General features: G+C 37.0%; 3 protein-coding genes across 7 annotated transcripts in view; all 3 read left to right on the forward strand.

The window, feature by feature from the left end:
• rsl1d1 (ribosomal L1 domain containing 1) lies at positions 1–8,637 on the forward strand. Its single transcript, XM_079845793.1, has 9 exons — positions 1–83; positions 421–560; positions 646–784; positions 1,033–1,181; positions 2,535–2,636; positions 2,886–2,979; positions 3,138–3,263; positions 8,146–8,286; positions 8,381–8,637. The coding sequence occupies exons 1-9, from the start codon at positions 42–44 to the stop codon at positions 8,525–8,527; spliced, it is 1,080 nt and encodes a 359-aa protein (XP_079701919.1). The 5' UTR covers positions 1–41; the 3' UTR covers positions 8,528–8,637.
• Positions 8,638–13,232: 4,595 nt separating this feature from the next.
• Positions 13,233–15,184, forward strand: tnfrsf17 (TNF receptor superfamily member 17). The gene is made up of 3 exons (XM_079845794.1): positions 13,233–13,402; positions 14,206–14,349; positions 14,630–15,184. Exons 1-3 carry the CDS (start codon positions 13,249–13,251, stop codon positions 14,869–14,871), a joined length of 540 nt encoding a protein of 179 aa, XP_079701920.1. The 5' UTR covers positions 13,233–13,248; the 3' UTR covers positions 14,872–15,184.
• A 398-nt stretch (positions 15,185–15,582) lies between these two features.
• The window catches only part of snx29 (sorting nexin 29), a 176,470-nt gene continuing 170,290 nt past the window's right edge, over positions 15,583–21,762 (forward strand). For all 5 annotated transcript variants that reach the window (XM_079845797.1, XM_079845798.1, XM_079845799.1 and 2 more), the window contains exons 1-5: positions 15,583–15,963; positions 16,633–16,697; positions 17,576–17,628; positions 17,714–17,838; positions 19,871–20,051. In XM_079845797.1, the coding sequence (XP_079701923.1) occupies positions 15,957–15,963; positions 16,633–16,697; positions 17,576–17,628; positions 17,714–17,838; positions 19,871–20,051 (431 nt within the window). In that variant the 5' untranslated portion in view covers positions 15,583–15,956. The remainder of the gene's footprint in view (positions 15,964–16,632; positions 16,698–17,575; positions 17,629–17,713; positions 17,839–19,870; positions 20,052–21,762) is intronic.

Raw genomic sequence — 21,762 nt, forward strand, 5'->3', positions numbered from 1 at the left:
AATGCGCACGCGTCCTGTTCTTCCTCTACACACGTGCAAGCATGGAGTCCCCACGAGATGAATTAGCTCTCGATCGGTCTCAGGTAAACTAGCAACATCTGAGTTTTCTCCCATATATGTTGTGTTTTATTAATTTTGTTAGTGTATTTATGTACGATTGAGTGGGTGCTTGTCAAAATCTATTAACAAACAAGCCTGCAAGTTGGCTAACTGCTTCACCAGCGTAGCAACCAAGTCGCGATGTTTCGTTTAGATATAGAAACGTGTTATGTTTGCTTTGACGTTTTGTGCCCAAAGAACTTACATTTGTTTGTGACTATAACAATGACTGATTCTATGGCTGGTTCTGAAGTTTGATATTACTGTTTAAAACTACAACTTTTTAAAAGACATTTAAGTGAGTTACAAAATGTATTACAGGTGAAGAAAGCTGCACAGGCAATACAGGCATTTTTAAAGAGCAGCTCCTCGTCCCAGAAACTTTTCCAGAATGAGGGTCAGGCCGTCTCCCTGCTGTTTACTCTATGGAAAATCCCCAAGAAGGAGCAAACCATTCGAATGTAAGTGTTTCAAAGGGAAATTAATCCAGAGTAATTTTAATGAACTTATTGTTACTTCTCTAACCAAATATGCTTTGCCCCACAGTCCTTTACCCAACGGGCTGAGGAAAGAAACAGGAGATGTGTGTCTCTTCACCAGAGATGAACCCAACATGACCTCAGAACAGACTGAGCGATTTTACAAGAAGTTACTCACCGAGAGAGGGTTCAATAATGTCATAGAGGTATTTAATCTTTCTGACTATTATTACAAGTTTACTAGATGTAAATGCACTTCAGCAAACCCTGTCCTTCTGTCTCAGTGCTGGTTGTGGGTTAAAAAGTGCTAAAGTACCTCAGAGTGTATCCAGACGAGTCTCTTCTATTGGAGCTTGTCTCTACAAACTTTGAAACAACCAAGCAGGTCCATTTTCATGTGACTGTATTGGAACATATTTAAAGTACGTTTACATAATTTTTTTTCTCTTGTTAGGTGATTCCCTTCAAGGTGTTGAGAACTGAGTATAAGCCGTTTGAAGCCAAGAGAAGACTGCTAGGCAACTTTGATTTGTTTCTGGCGGACGCACGCATTCGACGCAGGTTACCCTCCCACATTGGGAAACATTTCTATGAAAGGAAGAAGTAAGTTTGCATTTAAATACACAAAACAAAAAAATAGTTCTGGATTGATGTACATTGGATCCATTAGGTAATTAAATGCTTAGTTTTTAATTATCAAAACTCTGTAATTTTTATTTTGGGGGTAAAAACATAATGTAATGCAGTACAATGTTGATTGAGATGTACAAATATATCATTTTTGATACTCACATTTTTACATGGATACAAGTTGCTTCAGTTTACATAATGTTCATCTTGAATTATTACCAATATAAAAGTTATGTTTAAAAATCAGTATAAAGGTTTCACAGCTAAAAGATACGTGTTCCACATTATGAAGGGGGATGCATTTAAAATTATATTAAAAGGCATTTTACCTGCTAAAAAAAGTGTGGACTATCAATCGAACTATCAACTGAAGGCATGTGTACAACACCTTTTCAGCAAAGTTTTGATCATGTTGATAATTCAGAGGCCGTAGAAATTTGTGTCAAATATTATTCAGTAGGCTTTATAGCAAGGGTTCTCAACTCTGGCCCTCAAGGTCCATTTTCCGGCAGAGTTTTGCTGCAACCCTAATCAAACTTACCAGAACAAGCCAATCAATGTCTTCAGGATTGCTAGAAAGTTATAGGCAGGGAATTTTGAACCAAATTGGAGCTAAACTTTGCGGGAAAGTGGACCTCGAGGGCCAGAGTTGAGAGCCCCTGCTTTTTAGGGTTAAATGAACTATGTAAAAAAAACAATATTAGAATCCCAAAATTGAAAATCAAATACCAACCCACCGAACAAATATTTGAATATTCTGGGCCAGCCCTAGAAATGCACACAGACCAGAAGTGAGACGACGTTATTGGACTACATTGTGTTGTTCACCAGTGAGAAAACTATACAGTACAGTGAGTAACAGTACTACAATAACGGAGGTAAACAACTGTTTGCCTGCCATTCTCGCTCTGTCTGCACAGCGTACGTGAACACGCTGATGACGTATGATGTCTGCGTGAACAGGCTGCGCAGTGGTATGCAAATATGCTATCATTTTATTCGGACCGAATGCATGTTATATATTGATAAAAATACATTTAGACCGCTTAACATAGTGATCGCGATCAGGATATGAGATTTTCAACCAGCATAACAAAAACATTTGACAAAATTGATACTGATATTTTGTGCATCCCTATTTAATAGTGTCGACTATGTGAGCTGTATGAAATGCATTTCTACATTACAATAGACAGATATAATTTTTTCAATGGTGACGACTGTGTGAGCTGTATGAAACACATTTCTACATTACAATAGACAGATATATATTTTTTCAATGCTTATTGTGAATGTTCATTCATTGAAGTTCTTCCTCTGTGTCAGGGCTCCTCTGTCGGTGGATCTAGAGAGTAAACATCTGGCCAGAGACATGGAGCGCCTCATTCATGGCACCACCCTTAGTGTCTCAAACAAAGGCTCCTGTTGGTAAGAACATTGTTTATTTTTTCTGATATAGTTACAGTACCCAGAAGCACTACAGCAAACCATTTCCTGCTCCATAACAGCTGGATATGGGTTAAAAATGTGCGATAGTAACTCATAGTGTATCCAGACGGGTCTCCTCATCTGTTGGAACCTGTCCCTACAAACTATGAAACACAGGATATTTTTTTTCTTCTTCCAGAATTCCAAAAATGTTTTCAGTTGCCCTGATTGTGTGTTTTATTTTTGCAGCATGGCACGTGTAGCACATTCAGGCATGACAGCAGATGAGATAGTCGAGAATGTGATCACGGCGGTTTCCACCATTTCAACAAAGTTAGCAACAGTGAGTAGGGCGGGTTAAGAGTTTTGTTTATGTAACCAGCCCGCTTTCTTTTCGCAGTACCATTCGCTACTCCTTATTTCTTTGCATTTACTTGTATTTTTAATGGGATGTGCGTTTCTGTTCTCCAAGTTTTGACCTACAACCTGTTTCCCTCTCAGACAGGAAAAAACCTAAAGATCATCCATTTGAAGAGTCAGACCTCAGTTGCGCTGCCCATCTACACCTCTGATTTGAGTCATCTTGCAATGGCGGAGGAGACCCAGAAGACAGCTCCTTCAACAAAGGTGAAGTTGCTTAAAGGGGTGATGAACTGAGAAATCATATTTCCATTGAGCCTTTGATATATAAAAGTTCATCGTGATATAAGAATATCCTGTAAGTTTCAGAGCTGAGGCCCAGAAAACGAGAGCTCTCAGAATGTCGACCACTGACGTAATAGGATGCAGAAACGCCGTGAATATGTACACCTGCTTCTGTAGCCCCGCCCACCGACTCGTGGAGCTAAATGGATCACGCTACCAAGCTATAAACATGCCGAAAAGAGTAATACATTGCGCTGTGCCTGGTTGTGGAAGAACACAGTTCCTGCATAAGCTTCCTTCAGATTATAATATTAGGAATGAGAGGTTAAACTTTATTTTTAATGAAGTTCCAGCTCATGTGGGGAAGGCCGGATTCGTTTGTAAACAAGAGACTGGATTAGCAGACAGGATGATAATACATGAATGCATGAAGCTAATCACATTTTATATGTGATAGTATTGCATTGTTACAGATCAAATAAAATGTTATATTGTGTACTTGCCTAATTAAACATAACTTACCACTGTCACAGGGCAGCCCAACGTCCCAGGGCTGAGTTTTCCAGATGGGCTCCCAATTAGGGTTGGTTAACGTTCACATTTTAACCGGTATCGGTACCTTTTTTCGGTACTTTTGGGATGTTTACATAAATAACTGTAAAGAACCTGTAAGTCATTTATAAAAGTGTTCTTGACATTATGCCAGAGCTGCCCTGGTCACAGTCTGCGATGTTTGATTACTGTAATATTTACTAGTAAATAGTAGGCTTCTAGCTACTTAATTTAATTTAGAAAAACAACCATATTAATCTTTTTTTTCTTTTTAATTTCTTTTCTATGAAAAGATTTCCCACAAATTGTGTTATGTATTTTCTGGTAATCAAATGAAGACAAGACATTAATTTAATTTTATCTTTTAATAAAAAGAAAAAAAGTTGAACAAAGTGCTGCACAACTGAGCTTTAAATGGTTAACATTAAAACATGAAGAAAAATTAATTTATAAAAAAAATCTTGAAAAAAAGTTTTGATAATTTATTATTATGATTACATTAGTGTTAGTATTATTTTTAAATTGAGACGTATCTAAATTCTACTGTACAACAGTAATTTATTTGTCAAGTTAGCCAAACTTTTATTTTGACGGGTTGCCGTGAGTTTGAGTTTCTGTGTGTTTGATATGACGGTAGTTTTTCTCAAATGAAACGGTAAAATGCTCATGAAGTGACTCAGTGGCTCTGGAGATGATGATCGTGCATTCATGTCCTCATATGAGAGGCAGAGATGGAAAGATGCAACAGTCACACACGATTCTGAGTGAGAGTGTGTGTGAGGTAAACCCATAGACTGTAAACCGTGGGTCTACGCATTCATTCGCACAGAGACACGCATGATTCGTATTTAAATGGTCTTTCCGCGGTTTAATATTCAGACACTAGTCTATCTCAAAATTAGGGTTGGGCATCGTTTTGATTTGAACGATTCTGATTCCGATTCCGATTCTTAGTTTCGATTACGGTTCTTTTCGATTCTCGATTCCGATTCTTTGAGGGGTGGAGTCACAACATGTCACAGGCTCATTTCACAGAGGAAAATTGTATTTTGATTCAATAATGAGTTTTAGTTTTGGGACTTTCTCCGCTGGCATTTTCACTTGCTTTGCTGCAAAGGTGAATGGAGTTCCACACCGAGTCCCGGTTTAACAATAGCATTAACAGCAGTCATTAGGACTGCTACTAGCGTGGGCAATTTGCGTATAGCTACATTTATCTACGAGGGGGAAAAATAATTTCAGTAACGTTGTTGTTCACCACAATTCGCAATTTGGTCAAGGGGTTTACACTACAATCACTTACCTGATTATGATGAGGTGGGATAATGTTAGTTCACCCTGAAATGAAAATAAAGCCATCTTTTACTCACCCAGCTGTTGTTCAAATGCGCGTGTTCCAGTGTGTGCGCACTCCAAGCCGCAGTAGCCCCGTGCAATATTGTCATGACAACCGGTACACAATATTCACTTAAGGAGGTTATATTATTAGTATTATTTCTTATCATATACGTTATAGAAAAGACGAGAATCGCGTTTTTTTCTATTGAGCTTGATTTCTCAAAATGGTGCGAGCGCGCGCGCGCGTGTGTGTGTGTGTGTGTGTGTGTGCTTATCGTGGGTGCAATGACAACAGTGCGAGTTATTATAGTAGGCATGAGCGCCGGCGGCTGCTGACAGCTCATAGTGTAACTTACACAGAGGAGCGCGCTCAGAATAACGGCCGAGCTCAGTGTTTTGACTGAATAATACGGTTTCTTTCTCGCAAAACCTATAGTGTGCCCACTGAACACTTTCCATATGGCGCGCGTCTCCCTGTATCGTTGCGTGATACATTTGTTTACTTTTTGTAATGTTTTAGCTGATCGCCATTCACTGCCATAATAGGAAGGAGCGCGTGCAGGAACAGTATTTTAAATGTCATAGGACATAGGGCACTGGGACAACATCAGGGTATGTAAAAGAAGGCTTTATTTTCATTTCAGGGTGAACTATCCCGTTAATAACGTTGGTTAGCGCAGGGTTGCCCAAGGGACAGACCTGCGCAGCATTTCAAACACGCTACACTCGTTAATTTATAGCTACACCACATATTTGTAGTGCATCCTCCCGTGCAAGAAATAAGTTTGTCATGTGTTGCACTGTGCCGACCCAGGTTTTTTTTTTTTTTAGTGAAATAAAGCCACACTTTTGAGCGCCACTTACCGTGCTCCATGGCTGCAACAGAACAAACGGGCGCGGCAAGCACTTCCGAAAACTTGCGCGTTTGGAACCGATGATCGGAATCGAAAACAAAATTTCTAAACGATTCCAATGGCATCGTTATTTTTTTAACGGTTCCAAGTTGGAACCGGTTCTCGATGCCCAACCCTACTCAAAATATGCGTTCTCAGGTACCGATTGATTTCATGTGAATCGGTACTCGGTAGGGGTGGTTAATCTGTCTGATTTCCCGATTCGATTCTATTACGATTATTGAAGTCCCGATTCGATTACAGTCGATTTTCGATTATTAACGATTCTCGATTAGCGATTATTGATTTTCCATTGAACAAAAGTAAACGAAAATACACTACAAAGTGATTGCAGGATAAAAAAGTCAGCTACTGAATTACTTAACTCTTTTATTGAGTAACAACAACTCAAAGCACTTGTCGTGTAGTGTCGTGTAGTTACACAGAAATGAATACATCACATTGTGTTGTGACTCATCAAGTTGAACTAAACAATAACAAATAAATGAAAGGCTTATTTCCTTTAAGAAGTAGATCAGAACCAACATACTGTAGAAATTGGACAATTTTCTTCTAGAAAGACAACGTGTTCAGGTGGAGGAAGACTGCAGGTTGCAGTCGAAACATGTCAAGGTAAAGAAGTTTTCTCCACCTAAACACCTTGTCTTTCTAGAAGAAAATTGTCCAATTTAATCATTAAGACGACAAAATGAAAATTTTTGAACAACTTACTGTAGCTTCAGCTTATATACTGTACTGTAGAACACAGTGACAAAATATCAAGTGTGCGTGATGGATGCGGTGCGCGCGTGGACCGCTCGAGCTCCTCTCGTTCGTTTCCTGACGTGAGAAAGACAAAAGGGGAAAAAACGACAGAAGAAAAACGGGTTCGTGTCGAGGCCCGTTCGGTTCCGTGAGCGGGAGCCGCGGGTCGGTGCGGCGGAGCGCGGGACTCGAACCCGGGGAGATCAGACGGGCCTGTCCGGTAAACACATCCCGTTATCTGACATCTGTGCTGCTTTAGTGTGGCGTTGTGTGTGTTTCCAGCATCAGTCCGGCTGTGTGTGTGTGTGTGATCCGCTCATCGCGTCCTCAGGATCGTCTTTATTCCCGCGAATGTGCGCGTCGATGTGTGTCGCGCTCACTCATCTGACACGCTCATAAATCTGCGGATTAAAGGCGTTTATTCGGTGTTTGTGCGCGAATCTGAGCCGTGCTAACGCGCTAATGTGCCTGAGCTCCAGAGGAGGCGAGGCGGGAGGATTTCTAGAGTGTTCCCTCAGAATCATCTCAGCATTAACGACAGATTTACATTCATCTAATGAACACACACACACGGTGGTAGTGTCAGCTTTAGATAAATAAAAAAAAATCGATTTTTGAAAATTTTATTATCGATTCATACTCGTCCATAACATAGATTTTTTTCACCACCCCTAGTACTCGGTAGTACCGACGTAATTCAGTCGGTGCCTTTAAAAGTACAGAGTTCGGTACCCAACCCTACTCCCAATACATGTCATCATAAATAGTGAAATAACATTCCTTTCTTGATGTGCGTTCACTCTCTTGACTTAATGTTTGAAGGAAAAATACAATCGTGGATGTTTTGATCATGCTGTTGCGTATATCCACCGATGGGGCGGGCCAAGTAATATAAAATAAAAATTAATTGTTGGTGGATGAGAGGGAAATCATTGTTTGTTCCAGTTCCCGTTTGTCACACACTTTCAAAACAATGCCTCACGCGTACTCATGTGGGAGCTGAAGCTCATTAAATATGCAAAGCTTATCCAATCCTAGCCGTGGGCGTTTACTTCCAAGTCTTCAGTGCGGCACGCCCATCAAAACTGAGCGTATCTTGAGAGAGGCTCTAAACCATGGCAGAAAATAGCCTATTACTTATTCATTATGTTTTTTAATGTGAAAACCACGCAAATGTCACAAGTAGACCTCAGACAACAGTATATATATATATATATATAAAGCCAGTTCATGACACCTTTAAAGGCAAAACAGACATGTGGCCAAAAATAGTTTTGTAAAATGAAATGTCATCAGTTTTAACCTTTAATTTTTAGGGAGTGAAAAAGAGGAAGAGAGAAAATGAGAAAACAGAAGTATCAGAGCCTAAGCAGAGCGAGAAAGATAAAGACGACGAAGAGGAGGAAATTCCACAGCTGGTGCCAATCGAGACGCCAACCAAAAAGCCAAAACAGGAGGTCAGTATCTGCACAGCTAACAAGGGACTGTTAGTAAAATCAGGATTTAATGCCATAATGGTGTTGCATGTGATTTTATTTATTTATTTTACAGGTTATATCCAAAAAAGGATTGAAAAAAGCACCCAAGCCTGCTGGCAAAGGACTTAAGAAAACGGTAAAAGACAAAAAACTGGCCAAGAAAACACCAAAGGTCACAGGACGTGATCTGAAAAGAAAAGCTAAAACAAATAAAGTCTGAAATGTGGATCTATATGGAATCAGTATTTTTTTGTACACATGGTTGTTTGAGGTTTATGTTAACATTTGTTCTGACAGATCAACAGTGAATTAAAATAATTCTAAATCTGATGGCTTTTGTGAATTCATTTAAATGAAGTCTGCATCTGGGTTTGTCAGCTTTCTGTTTACAGTAGGTCTGCGTAATAGAGGATTATATTACATGCATCGGATGAGCTAGACAATGTGGTGGACCAGCTGCTCTTCTGTTTGTGCTGCTGTTCCTGCTCACTCTGGTTTGTTTTGAGGTCTGCCACTTGGTTTGGTAATGGTCATCTAGTCACTCTTGGGAGTATGAGTCCCATGATTTTTTTTTACAAATATAATTTAATGTTTCCTAATGTTTAGAATCGTCTTTTGAGACTATAATATTCTCTTATTGACAATATTAAGTTTCCCGGATATACGTTTGAGGCCGAGGCTGAGGAACCAAGTAGTCTCAATACAAACAAGGCAAGTAAAAAAAAATTTTTTTAATGCTAAAAAACAATGTTCAGATAATGATATTGTTAAAGGGATAGCTTGGCCAAAATTGCTAAGTAAGTAAATATATTTTAAGAAACATCTCATCCAGCGTGGAGGAACATTATCAAAAAATTCCCCAGCAAGTCAGTTTTGGAAGGGCATGAGAGTAAATAAATGACAGGATTTTCATTTTTGGGTGAACTAAAAATATTCTCCCTTTCAGAATAATATGTTAAACTCTATGGACCGTACAAACTGAGTGACATTCACTTGTGTGTATTTTCTGTTTAGATTTGTTTGACAGTCGGGATGTGCCCTGTGGCTCAGTGTGATTTAAGTGAAGATGTGACCATTCCAATTCCTGTTCGGGACCCTGTACACAGAGACCCCAGTTGTTGGACCTACTATCACAAACCCATCTTCATCTTGATAATTAGCGGGCTAGCAATGAGTGCTGGTTTGGTGATAATCCTCACCTCTAGTGGATTATTTGGTAGTAAGGCTAGAGACCCAATGCTTGAGAACGATGTGGGCCCATTGTGTCTTTCAGTTGGGCTGATGTTTGCTGTGCTCGGTGTGGTCTGGACATTGATCATAAAAGAAAATGTGAAACACAAAAGACGAAGGATTTAGAATTAGATAGTCAAAGACGTCACATGGAAAACCTTCATGTAAATATTATTTTGACTTGTCATTGTATGTCTGTTATCTTCAGGTTTGTGATCCTGATAAAAGCATTGCTTTCCTGCTGAACATCAAGGTTTGTTCACTTCAGTGTACTTTGAACATCATCTGTGCAGGTGTGCGTCATGTTACACGCAGTGTGTACTTTAAGTTCTGTACATGGATCTGAAAAGACGAGCTGCGGTCTAGTTAAATGTTTCAATAAAAGAGCCCACTGATATATAATTGCGGATATGGAGAAAACGTATCCAGGAGTTGGACGTTGTAAATGTGCATTTTGGTTTGCTGTTTTTCATGACATTTTTGGACTTTTTGTCCTCCTGGTTGGAGTGTTTTGGGACATCTTTTTCCATGACTTTTTAATTTACGTTGGAGCTGTGATCATTTTCCTGAGTCTCATCTGGTGGGTGTTTTGGTACACTGGTAATATTGAAGTGCCTCCTGAAGAGCTGGAGGATGACATTGCTCAGTACAAACGCACTAAAGGAATTTCAGGCGTTATGCGTAAAGTCTCCAGCAGCCTGAGGAATTCCTTCAGGAAAAATGGAAGAATCAACACTCGTGCAAACCGCACAGCAAGAGCAGATCAACCTGTTAACATTGTCATGAGCTCCTATCTGAATACACAGCCAGTTGGGACGACTGACCACCTGAACCGAGATCCTTTAGTGATATAACAAAGGTAACACAAAAAATACCATATCGAAAGAGTTTTAAAGAATACAAACTTGTATAATGCAATGGAAACCAGCTATTTTACATGTTATCATCTATAAGCATGATGTTTTTTTTATTTTAATGATCGTGCAATGTGTGGCTTTGTTAATCATTTATAGCATTCTGGTCTTTAGGTGGAATCCTATTGGCCGGGACAGAGAATCAAATAAGACTTATCTTTTGTAAGATACAGCAAACTTTGCTCGACATTCAATGTCAGGCTCTGATTTGCACCTCTATTTCCACAGTGCTCTGCGGGATGAGGGTCCTCTTCACAACTGCATTCATGCTGCTTAGATATTTAAGATCATCAGTGTTCTTCGGCTACATTTATGTATAATTGTTCATATATAAATATTTTTAAACATTGTTCTTTTAATCTAACTAAACTAAAATATATGTGTCTTATTTAATATACATTTTACAATATGATTTCTTTTGTAAACATTATTTGACTAGTTAAATTAAGAATGAACAATACTTCAACAGCATTTGTTAATCTTAGTCAATAGTAATTTTAACATTTACTAATGCATTTTTAAAATCTAAGGTGTATTTAACATTTGTTCATAACATGAACATACAGTAAACAATTAGACTTTTACCAACTAACATCAACAAAGATTAATACATGTTTTACAAATATATTGCTCATTGTTAGTTAGCTAATGCATTACATATTGTTAACTGATAATTCCTTTTACTGATAATAATATTATATAATATACTAATCAAGCTTGACTGTTATTATTATTTGCTGGTTGTGTATTTGTGATATTCTTCCTATGTTGATTATGTCTAAAAAGCAGCTTTTCTGTGTTTATAGTATCAGGAAAACATTATTTTGTTGTGTATACAGACCTTTGCAATTAAAATCATTTGAATACATTTTTAGTCCATTATAGTTTTATTTGAAAAAGAAGAACAAGGTCATTTCACGCTTAAAGGGATTCACCCAAAATTGAAAATTGTCATTATTTACTCACCCTCAAGTTGTTCCAAACCTGTATGAGTTTCTTTCTTTTGTTGAACATAAAAGAAGATATAAAAAAAATAGATTTTTCGATTAATCGTTTTTTAAAAGGCCAAGAATCGATTTTTTTAACATATTTATTTCGTAAAATTTGAACATAAAATTAACGTAAATCTAATTACCAGTCTTCTTCACTAGATGTCACCCTCTTATTGGCCTTGCGCGATGTTACAAAGGAGCGAGAGGTGCTTCTGTCATTCCTTCATTCAGTGCTTAAATGGCGCCACACAAATGATAAATCAACAGTCAATAGAGTCAATAGACAGCGCAGGACCAATAATTCAAACCTAATAGCTTAGCCTATATTATAAACACATTTCCTCAAATAAAAGTTAGTCCACATAAGTCAGCACGTTAAGGTATTGTTAATTACCACGGCAACTTCTTGTGTCCAGGAACGCGCTTCTCGTGTATGAAAAGTAATGAGTGGTGCAGAGGGAGGCTCATCCCCCGGTGGAGAGATGACCAAAGATAGCACCCATTCCCGGTTACGACCTCGATCCTTGAAAGGCCTCGTCAGGCACTACGATCGACCCGAATTACAGACGGTTTCGCCGGCGCGTTTCCGATATATAGCCGGTTAAAGTTTCAACTGGTCTCGTTCGATCCGCCCCGGTTCTCTGTCCCGGGGGTTTCCAGTCGATCCTGCCCGGTCTCGCATATAGGCTTGTCGCAAAGATAAAATCGAATGGCAATCGCATCGAAGGAAGGAACGCAAATAACAGAGATAGTGACGAAATATAATGCATCATCCGGGGCACGAATCAAAGCACAGACGCCCCAGGAGGAAAAAGCCTTCATGGCAAGAAAAGCTTGTCCTTTAATGAAAATTGCTGAAAATCATCCAATATCCTTTTTATGTTTTAGAATAAATGTATCAAAATATCCATAAAAACACAATTGTATTGTATTTAACATAATTGTATGCATTTGAAATGTACACAAGTGTACCTAAAATAAAAAGAGTTTAATATACAGGTTTGTGGCTCTTAATTTATTTTTAATTACCCACTTGCAAACATGTTCACTGTTCTTTTTTATAAATATAGTATTTGTATTAAATCTATATTCATTGAGTTGAATCAAGAATTGAAATTGATTCGAAAATCGAAATCAAATCGGTTTGAGAGTTTGCAAATCGAAATCGAATCGGAACATCTGAATCGATACCCAGCCCTAGTAACCAGACAGTAACCCATTGACTTCCATATAAGTAAAACAAATACAATGGGTGCCATCAACTGTCTGGTTATCAACAAAACTTTTCAAAATATATATTTTTTGTGTTCAACAGAAGAGAGAAACTCATACAGGTTTGGAACAACTCGAGAGTGAGTATAAATGATACATTTGAATTTTTGGGTGAACTATCCCTTTAAAAAGAAAGGTTTTAAAAGGGGGTTTTCCCAGGGATGCCATGGAAAAAACACTTTTGTTTTCCCAAATAACCTTTCAGTGTTCAATTCTGTATGTGTGAAGAACATTTTAATAATCAGATGAACCTCTTTTATACACCTTTTTGGCATTGAAAAGGTTCCATGGATGTTAAAGGTTCTTTAATTGAGTGTTTAAGAGTGCATTAAGATGGTAGTTGTATGAATAGTTCTTTGACTAAACAAAAGTATGTGGTTGATGAGGATAGTTCAGTTTTTGTCATGAAAAAAATTTGACTAAAAGTGTTGAAAGCTCAGGGACATCCCCTTCTTAAGACATATTTCCATAATGGGCTTAATAAAATGTTGGCTGTTGTGTACATTCTGTTACTTCCAACACCTCAGTGGAAGATGCTTTTCTTTATATGGCTGCTTTACATGATTATTTATGCTGAGGGAAAATGTGCAAATAATTATTATTACGATGGACTTCTTGAGGAGTGTCAACATTGCTCCATGAGATGCAACTCCCCACCAAATACTTGCAAAACATTTTGTACCTCAAGTAAGTATTGTCTTATTTCTTATTTAAAACTTTCTGACTAAGAACAAGCACATCATTTTATGGATAAACATAACAGTAACAGTAATGCGAAGTTTACATACTCCTTGCAGAATCAATAAGTTGTTTCAAAGTTGTGTCAAATCGTTTAATCACATTCAAAATAAAAGTTTGTGTTTACTGTGTATATGTATAATTATTATGTATATATGAATATACACATGTATATATGTAAGATATATTTGCATGTATATATATATACTGTATATATATTTATATAATTTATATTATATATATAAATACAACAATTTTCTTCAATATATACATGCATGTGTGTATTTATATATACACATAATTATACGTATATATGAATATACACATGTATATATGCAAGATATATTTGCATGTATATATATACTGTATATATATATTTATAGAATTTATATTATATATATATGAATACAACAATTTTCTTCAATATATACATGCATGTGTGTATTTATATATACATAATAATTATACACAGTACACACACACGTTATGTAAAACAAACTTTTATTTTGAATGTGATTAATCAATTTGACAGCAGTAATATAAATGCATAATCCATAAAATATACATTCAATAGCTTCATCAGGGCAGTGCAAAATAAAATGCCAAATGCAATTATCTCCAGTTATTATTTAAATAGCACACCCTTTGAATACTCTGCAAAAGGTATGCAAACTTATGAGCTGGACTCTATCAAACAATGTATGTCTTGTGATTTCGGTCTCTTATTCTGTGCCTCATTGTGTCCTTTTCAGTACCAGTAAATGAAGTCGAAAAGAATCAAAATATTCGTTTCATTTTGATCGTGTTTTTTGTGTTCCTGGGAGCTTTCACTGCACTGACCATTATTCTGCGAGTTATACGCAGAAAAACCTGTAAGCCCATCATCATGAACAAAGGTATATAAAGACTATTTATATGCATGTTATGAATGTAGACAATTTTGTCCAAATTTTAGTACATTGGACATCCATTTGCTCTTAATTTACTGTACTTTCATGTTGTATGATATTATTAAATCTCGAAAAAAACAACAACAACCCAGAATAATATGTAATACAGATTATTTTAATTTTAAAATGAATTGTAAATGATATATCTAACTAGTAGCTGGTGTCTTATAATGAAATTACTTGTGTGGCAAACAAATCCTGATGAAGTCAATGAAATATCACACAGAGATAGGTCAAGAACAAAAGACATCTGACAGCGAGAGAGGTTCGGATGTCACAGAGCAATCTGAAGATACGGATGAAGCTACGACTAATTTGCCAGATGGAATGAATCAGCATCACTACAACTCCAACCTGCCTCTTCCCTCCACTGAGGAAGGCACCACATTGCTGGTTACCACAAAGACAGTACAAGCTTTCCAGTGTACACCTGTCATATATAGAGGAGATCGCATGGAACTTGTATAACAGACTCTGAAAACTCTGCACAAACTCTGTCCAGACTGGATACATTCTCATTGTAATTTGAAATGGGCAGCTGGATGCACTAATAATGAACACAGGACTTGAACACAGGATGGTATATCTGACTGTCAACTGTCAAACTGTCAAAAGTGAACATCTCTGTGTTATTTAGGTGTAAGAATCAACTGTGAATGTAACATTTTTTTCAACATGCAGTCCGAAAGTCATGTCTGAGTTTCACTCTTACACATATTTATCAATGCAAAACCAGTACAAATGTATTCTGTATCTTTGTTAAATTAAAATGTGTTACTTCAATTACAGTCTTAGTACGTATATGTAAATATACTTCAAGACAGCAATAAATTCATGGCATTTAAGCAATAAATGTTTAAAAGGCTAGTTCACCCATGAAAAAGAAATTCTGCCATTACTCACCCAAACTTTTTTTTCTCTCTCAAAATTATCTGCACAATAGCCTTTCACTATATGAAAAAAAAGATGCAATGATGTGAAGGCGACGGGTTGTAAGTCCTTCAGCGAAAATCGACACGAGGGTGTGAGTAGGCTAAAATAATGACATTTTTCATTTTGGGTGAACCGTCAGATTTTCGAACTTGTCAGCATCCACCTTTGAACGACTTCAAAAAACGCTTATTTATAAATTTATTAGGCTATGTAGTTTTGACCCACGTGACAATGTTGCTGTCACGTGTCACCAAGCCAATGTCATGTGACTGACACGAGCGCTGTGCAGTGGCATTAGCGAGCTCTCGCTAGCTCAACGATACAAGAGTTTAACTAGGTAGAAACAGTTCACTCATGCTGAACAGTAAACTCTTACAATACTCCACAAAACAACGTCTTCATATTTGTGATGCATTAAACGGCTATAAAGTGCTAGTGTTGTCTGAGCTAGGCCTCGCTTGTACTGTAACGCTTGAACTGCTCTGCAAATGAAACTATGGGGAACGATCCAAAATGTAAACAATGTTGCTAAACATCACTTGGGATAATCCGAAACTTTTAGGGACCGACTCAACTGCGATTCATGTCGCTTGCTAAACCGTTTGATCGGGAATTCCAGAATGAACGGTGAGTTGCAAATGTGAGGTGATAGATTCATGCTGCTAAATTGTTTCCGTTTACAACACGTTTAACTGTTATCTAATTATAGGGTTTGTTAGGTAACGTTAGCTAGAGGTTTCAAAACATTCAGTCTGTCACTGCGGTGGGAATATGTAAATTCTGGAATGTGTCATTTTTAAACAAGTAACGTTAATTGATAGGACCAAAATGTCATCTTTGTGATCACAGCAAATCGGTCTACTTAAGTTCTTTATCTGGTCAGTTGACAGGTCATGTCAAATGCACTTTAGGACTGATGTTTCCAAGCACTATATCAGATTCGAGGACGTATTCGTATGTATGTATGTGTGTGTGTGTGTGTGTGTGTGTGTGTGTGTGTGTATATACATAAAAAAGAAATCTATCTATCTATCTATCTATCTATCTATCTATCTATCTATCTATCTATCTATCTATCTATCTATCTATCTATCTATCTATCTATCTATCTATCTATCTATCTATCTATCTATATTCAAATTGACAGTGCCTACAACCACTAAAAACTGCTGCATTTTTATTTTTGTGCGCTGCAGTTTTCATGCACTGTGATTTTTATGTTTGCATTTTAAGTGTGTTTTGTTGTTAAGTGAGGTCAATTCAACCAGTAATATTTCAGGACACTGTACCTTACAGGCGCGCAGCAAAATGACCTTAAAAGACAAAACCTGTTAGAGAGACTTCTTGATGCAGTTAAACAGGTAAGGTGACATTGAGTTGTTTAATTGACTGTATGATATCGTGTTTGTGCAAAACACTTCCTGTTTGACTATGCAGGCTTAGAACAATGAGGAAAGAAGTTGTTTTATTACAGGCCAGGGGAGACTATTAATGACAGAAATGATACTTATTTTTCATGATGTTTGCTCCGTCTCAGTAATATCAAACAAATGTACAACTATCTGTATTAATCTATTGGGCTAAAGAAGTATAACATCGTTTTGATTTTTAATGGTCAGGATGCCTTTCGTGAACTGCTACATTATGCCCTATCAAGCCATGCCATTTTATTTTGAATGCAGAAAATGGTTTATCTTGAATGGTATATCTCTCTCCCATTCACGCGCTGTTGTATTTTGTGAGTTTAGTAACATTGGCAGATCAGATGCTTAAATATTAATATTTATCCGGGTGCTTATGAAGGTTCTACAGCGGTCTTTGAAGGAGACATATAATGCATATGATGTTAAAGGGACCGTTCACCCAAAAATGGAAATTCTGTCATCATTTTGTCATGCTCAAGTTGTTCCAAACCTGTATGAATTTCTTTCTTCTGCTGAACATGAAGGAAGAATGTTTGTAAGCAAGCAGATCTCGGCTGCCATTGACTACCATAGTGGGGGGGAAATACTATGGTAATCAATGGCTGCCAAGATCTGCTTGGTTACAAACATTCTTCCAAATATCTTCCTTTGTGTTCAGCAGAAGAAAGAAATTCATACAGGTTTGGAACAAAATGATGACAGAATTTTCCTTTTTGGGTGAACTATCCCTTTAAGTATTTTGTGATTACATAATAATGTAAATTAATGTTAAAGACATTAACATTCCTTGCTTTAAACAATTATTATCTTCTCAGTGCCAAATTCGCTTTGGTGGTAGGAAGGAGATTGCCTCAGATTCTGATAGCAGGTGAGAAGAATATTCCATCCAAATATCATATTCAAATATATTTTATTTTGCTGATCTTCTGTCCTCCTTTGCTGTTTGTTTTCAGAGTCATATGCCTGTGTGCCCAGTTTGAAGTGGTACTTCAACACGGCTTGAGGAAAAGTCGCGGTTTAGCCCTCACAGCAGCTGCCATTAAACATGCTGCTGGATTTAGCAGTAAAACTGAAGCAGGTACTGTAACTGATTCCATCAAATTGTGGATGTCCAGACTTATTTTCTGTCGTTGAGCTTTTGAGCTTTTGAGCCATATTAATCAATATATATAATTCTCTGAAAGAACATGCTGAAAAAAAGTGTTTTTCCAAGCGTTTACTCTGTGAACTCTTTGCTCTACTTAATGAGTTTGTCTTAGTTGGTACTCCTGAGAGACATTGCCTGAGAGATTTCCCTAGTAACAAAGAACACATGTGGTGTTCTGGGTTGTCCATAGAGGAAACAGATGCTTATGAGTGCTCATACAGGAAAACCAGGTGCTGATACTGTTTATGAAACCAGATGGTTATGCAACAAGCCCTGTAAAAATGGCAAAAAAGAGAAACAAGGTTTTTCTGCGGTTATTCTCTGCACCTGTTGTGGTTTTGAGCTGTTTAAAATTAACAGCAGAACTAAGAGTGATACTATGAATCAATGCTGAATGAATACTTTTAGTTTTGGTAGAGTAGAAAGTTGATTGCCACCCAGAAAGTAGTGGGGGTTTTGAGTGATGTTATAAGATTATGAGATTGTATTATACATGATATACTTGATGAACTCTACTCGAAACTGAACATGCTTCACCACTGAATTAGATCATGCATAAACTATTGGCAAGTTTTTTTCTTGATGATTTTTTTTTCTATATTATTATATAATATAATAATTATTATTTTTTTACATTTTTCTTTTCTATTTGTATAATAAAATATTGTGCAATAATAGAAATTATATATAATTATATATATATAATTTTTTTTGAACAACATTTATACTTTTATTTAGATAGGATGCATTCAGTTGACAGTAAAAACATTTATAATGTTAAAAAACATTTCAGTTTAAAAAAAAAGCTGCTTATTTTCTGTTTTCAACATTGATAATAATAATAATCATAATTAATGTTTCTTGAGCCACAAATCATCATATTAGAATGATTCCTGAAAGATCACATGGCACTGAAGACTGGAGTAATGACTGTTGAAAATTCAGCTTTTTCATTACAGGAATAATTAAAAAAAATATATATATATATTCAAATAAAAAAGATATTTTAAATGTTAATAATATTTCACAATATTGCTGTTTGACTTTATTTTTGAGCAAATAAATGCAGCCTTGGTGAGCGTAAAAAAAAACTTCTTTCTAATAGATAAAAAAAATTAAAAAGAAGAAAAATCTCACAGAGCCCAAATTTTTGAATGGCATTGTATATGTAAATAATATTTAGCCATTGTTTCCCATTAATTACCTAGACTCTGATCGGATTGCCACAGTCTAATCTGTCCCGCAAAAGCTTCATAATTTATTTGATGTTGTTTTTTTCATCATTTGGTTTGGTATCTTTCAAACGGATCTAAAACCAAAAGCTGTTGCCATGCAAACCCCCGGACAACCCCCACGAGGGACTGATGCCCACCCCCGATTGTCTCACAGAATCTTGTGGGAAACTTATTTATTATTAATAATGTGTTTGCAAGTGAAGTTATTTACATAATTATTTTGCAAGTGAAATGATCACATCAGAACCCACAACCTTTTGGTTAACCACTAGGCTGCACCAACCTATATTCTCCGCTACTTAAATGTCACAGAGCTCAGACGAATATGACCACCTTAGCCCTGAGTGACCCCATTTGAAGAAAAATTGTTACATACAGCCTGAACAATTTCGATGTAAGACTAGAAAAATGTTCTTTTGATCCAAACAGAGGCATTTAGGGCCTGAAACCAAAATGTCCAAAGGAATATGAATACAGAAAGAAAAGTTTCAAATGGCCTTCAATCTCAGTCTTGTGATTTTTATATACCGTAGTTATTTTTTTGTTGCAGTGAAATTTTTTTCTCTCAACCATGATGAGTTTAAGATTAAGTATCACTGACCTTTTCTCTACCTCCTAAATTCTGGTTCACCAAATGACCTTCTGCGATATTATCTTCTCTATTCTTTATTATATGGAACTAAGAACATTGCTGTGGCAGTTCAAACAGACTCTCTTGTGTGTTGCAGAGCTGACGTTCTGGTTTTATGTGAAGGAGCACCTCAACCATCATGAGTTGCAACGCTTCTACTCTCTGCGGAATATCACATCTGAGCTGGGCCGGGGCCGGGCATGGCTTCGGTGTGCCCTGAACGAACACTCGCTGGAGCGTTATCTGCACATGCTGCTGGCAGATAATACCCGCCTTGGGTATAGACACCCATGATTCTTGGTTTTGGATGTCTGTCTTTGTTTGTCTTCCTTGCTGTTTTTCATTACATATATTTTAAGCCCTGTTCACAACGCCAGTGACATGCATCGACAAAGTGACACGATCCAATTCATTTCAATGGAGAGCTAGTCATGGGAAGTTTGGATCACTTTACTGACTTGGATCTTTAAATCTCGTTCAGCAAAATGAAAGAATCTTTTTTTAAGTCATTTTGTTCATTTCAGTAGAATATAATTAAAATATTACATGTTAGTTGCCAAATTCCACAACACATCTACTTACGGAAATGTTGATCACATTTAAAATACGAAAAAACTATAATGCAGCCAAGGCCAAATTATGAGAAACAGAAATGATTCATTCATTGCTTAGCAGTGTGTTAGGTCACCTCACCTCCCGATCCGAGTTGTTCGTTCTGTTTTCACGTCACATCCCCATAGGCTGAATCTATGCATGTCTGTACCGGAAACAGAAATTATTATTGCCCCTCCAGAGTATCGGGTCCGAGTCGTTTGTTCATCACGTGTCTGCCAACTCTTTATTACCACATTCAATGTTATGAAAAATAACCATAATGACAGAAATTCACACATTTATAAATTGTAAGAAATTTGAGACCAGAAACGCATCACGTAAATGTAAGAGTAAAATAAAAAATTAACTATGTGCTTGCTTGTAAGGAAGGTTGGGAATTATTAACTATTTTCTGTATCCAATATGGCGTATCCTGTCACATGACAAAAGAATGAACGACTCCGACCCGAAAGCTCAGGGGGTGAACTAATCATTTCTGTTTCCAGTACAGACTGCATAGCCTTAGACTATGTCACGCGATGAACAAACTACTCTGATCCGAAGACTCGGGAGGTGAACTAATAATTTTTGTTTCCTGTACAGAGCCTATAGGAGGTTTTTATGTGCAGACAACACAAAATGAACGCACTCGTTATTCCCGAGTCACATTAAAGATTCTTTCAAAATGAACGAATCGTTCATGATTGGCCCATCACTAGAACTTAGTCAGAGGACCGCATGTTATCAATCACTACAGCCTGAATTGTATTGTAAACCCAGATTGAACGGTGCTTTCGCCGCAGATAAATAGCCGATGGTAATGAGCATTTGCTGTTTCTTGTTCATCTTTAATATTAAGCATTTTATGCACTGATTCCATTTATATTTAGTCTTTTCCCTCCAAAATGTTTTTTTTTTTTTTGTGGCAATTCGTTGTTATCACAAACTTTACTAGGCTACCAGTAGTGGGAAGGCCTTCTAGCAACCTAACTGCGAGCCACTAGCGATATGCAGCGACAAAGTCGTTTGCGGTGTGAACAGGGGTTAAAGGGTTAGTTCACTCAAAAATTAAAATTCTGTAACTAATTACTCACCCTCATGTTGTTCCAAATCCGTAAGACCATCTTCATCTTCGGAACAAAAATGTGTGACTTTTTGTGCACACAATTTTTTCTCGTCGCTTCATAACATTGAGGTTGAACCACTCACATGGACTATTTTAACAATGTCTTGAAAGTGCTAATAATGTTGAAATCTATGTGGGGTCAGAAAGCTCTCGGATTTCATCAAAAATATCTTGATTTGTGTTCCGAAGATGAACAAAGGTCTTATGGGGTTGGAACGACATGAGGGTGAGTGATTAATAACAAAAATGTCATTTTTGGGTGAACTAAC

The sequence above is a fragment of the Gobio gobio genome (assembly GCF_949357685.1).
Source record: "Gobio gobio genome assembly, chromosome: 20".
Taxonomy (NCBI): Eukaryota; Metazoa; Chordata; class Actinopteri; order Cypriniformes; family Gobionidae; genus Gobio; species Gobio gobio.

Coding starts and splice junctions, on each gene's coding strand:
- rsl1d1 (XM_079845793.1), top strand. CDS start 42: ATGGAGTCCCCACGAGATGAATTAGCTCTCGATCGGTCTCAG. Junction 84..420: donor TAGCTCTCGATCGGTCTCAG/GTAAACTAGCAA, acceptor AATGTATTACAG/GTGAAGAAAGCTGCACAGGC. Junction 3,264..8,145: donor AGACAGCTCCTTCAACAAAG/GTGAAGTTGCTT, acceptor TTTAATTTTTAG/GGAGTGAAAAAGAGGAAGAG.
- tnfrsf17 (XM_079845794.1), top strand. CDS start 13,249: ATGCTTTTCTTTATATGGCTGCTTTACATGATTATTTATGCTGAGGGA. Junction 13,403..14,205: donor CAAAACATTTTGTACCTCAA/GTAAGTATTGTC, acceptor TGTCCTTTTCAG/TACCAGTAAATGAAGTCGAA. Junction 14,350..14,629: donor GCCCATCATCATGAACAAAG/GTATATAAAGAC, acceptor AATATCACACAG/AGATAGGTCAAGAACAAAAG.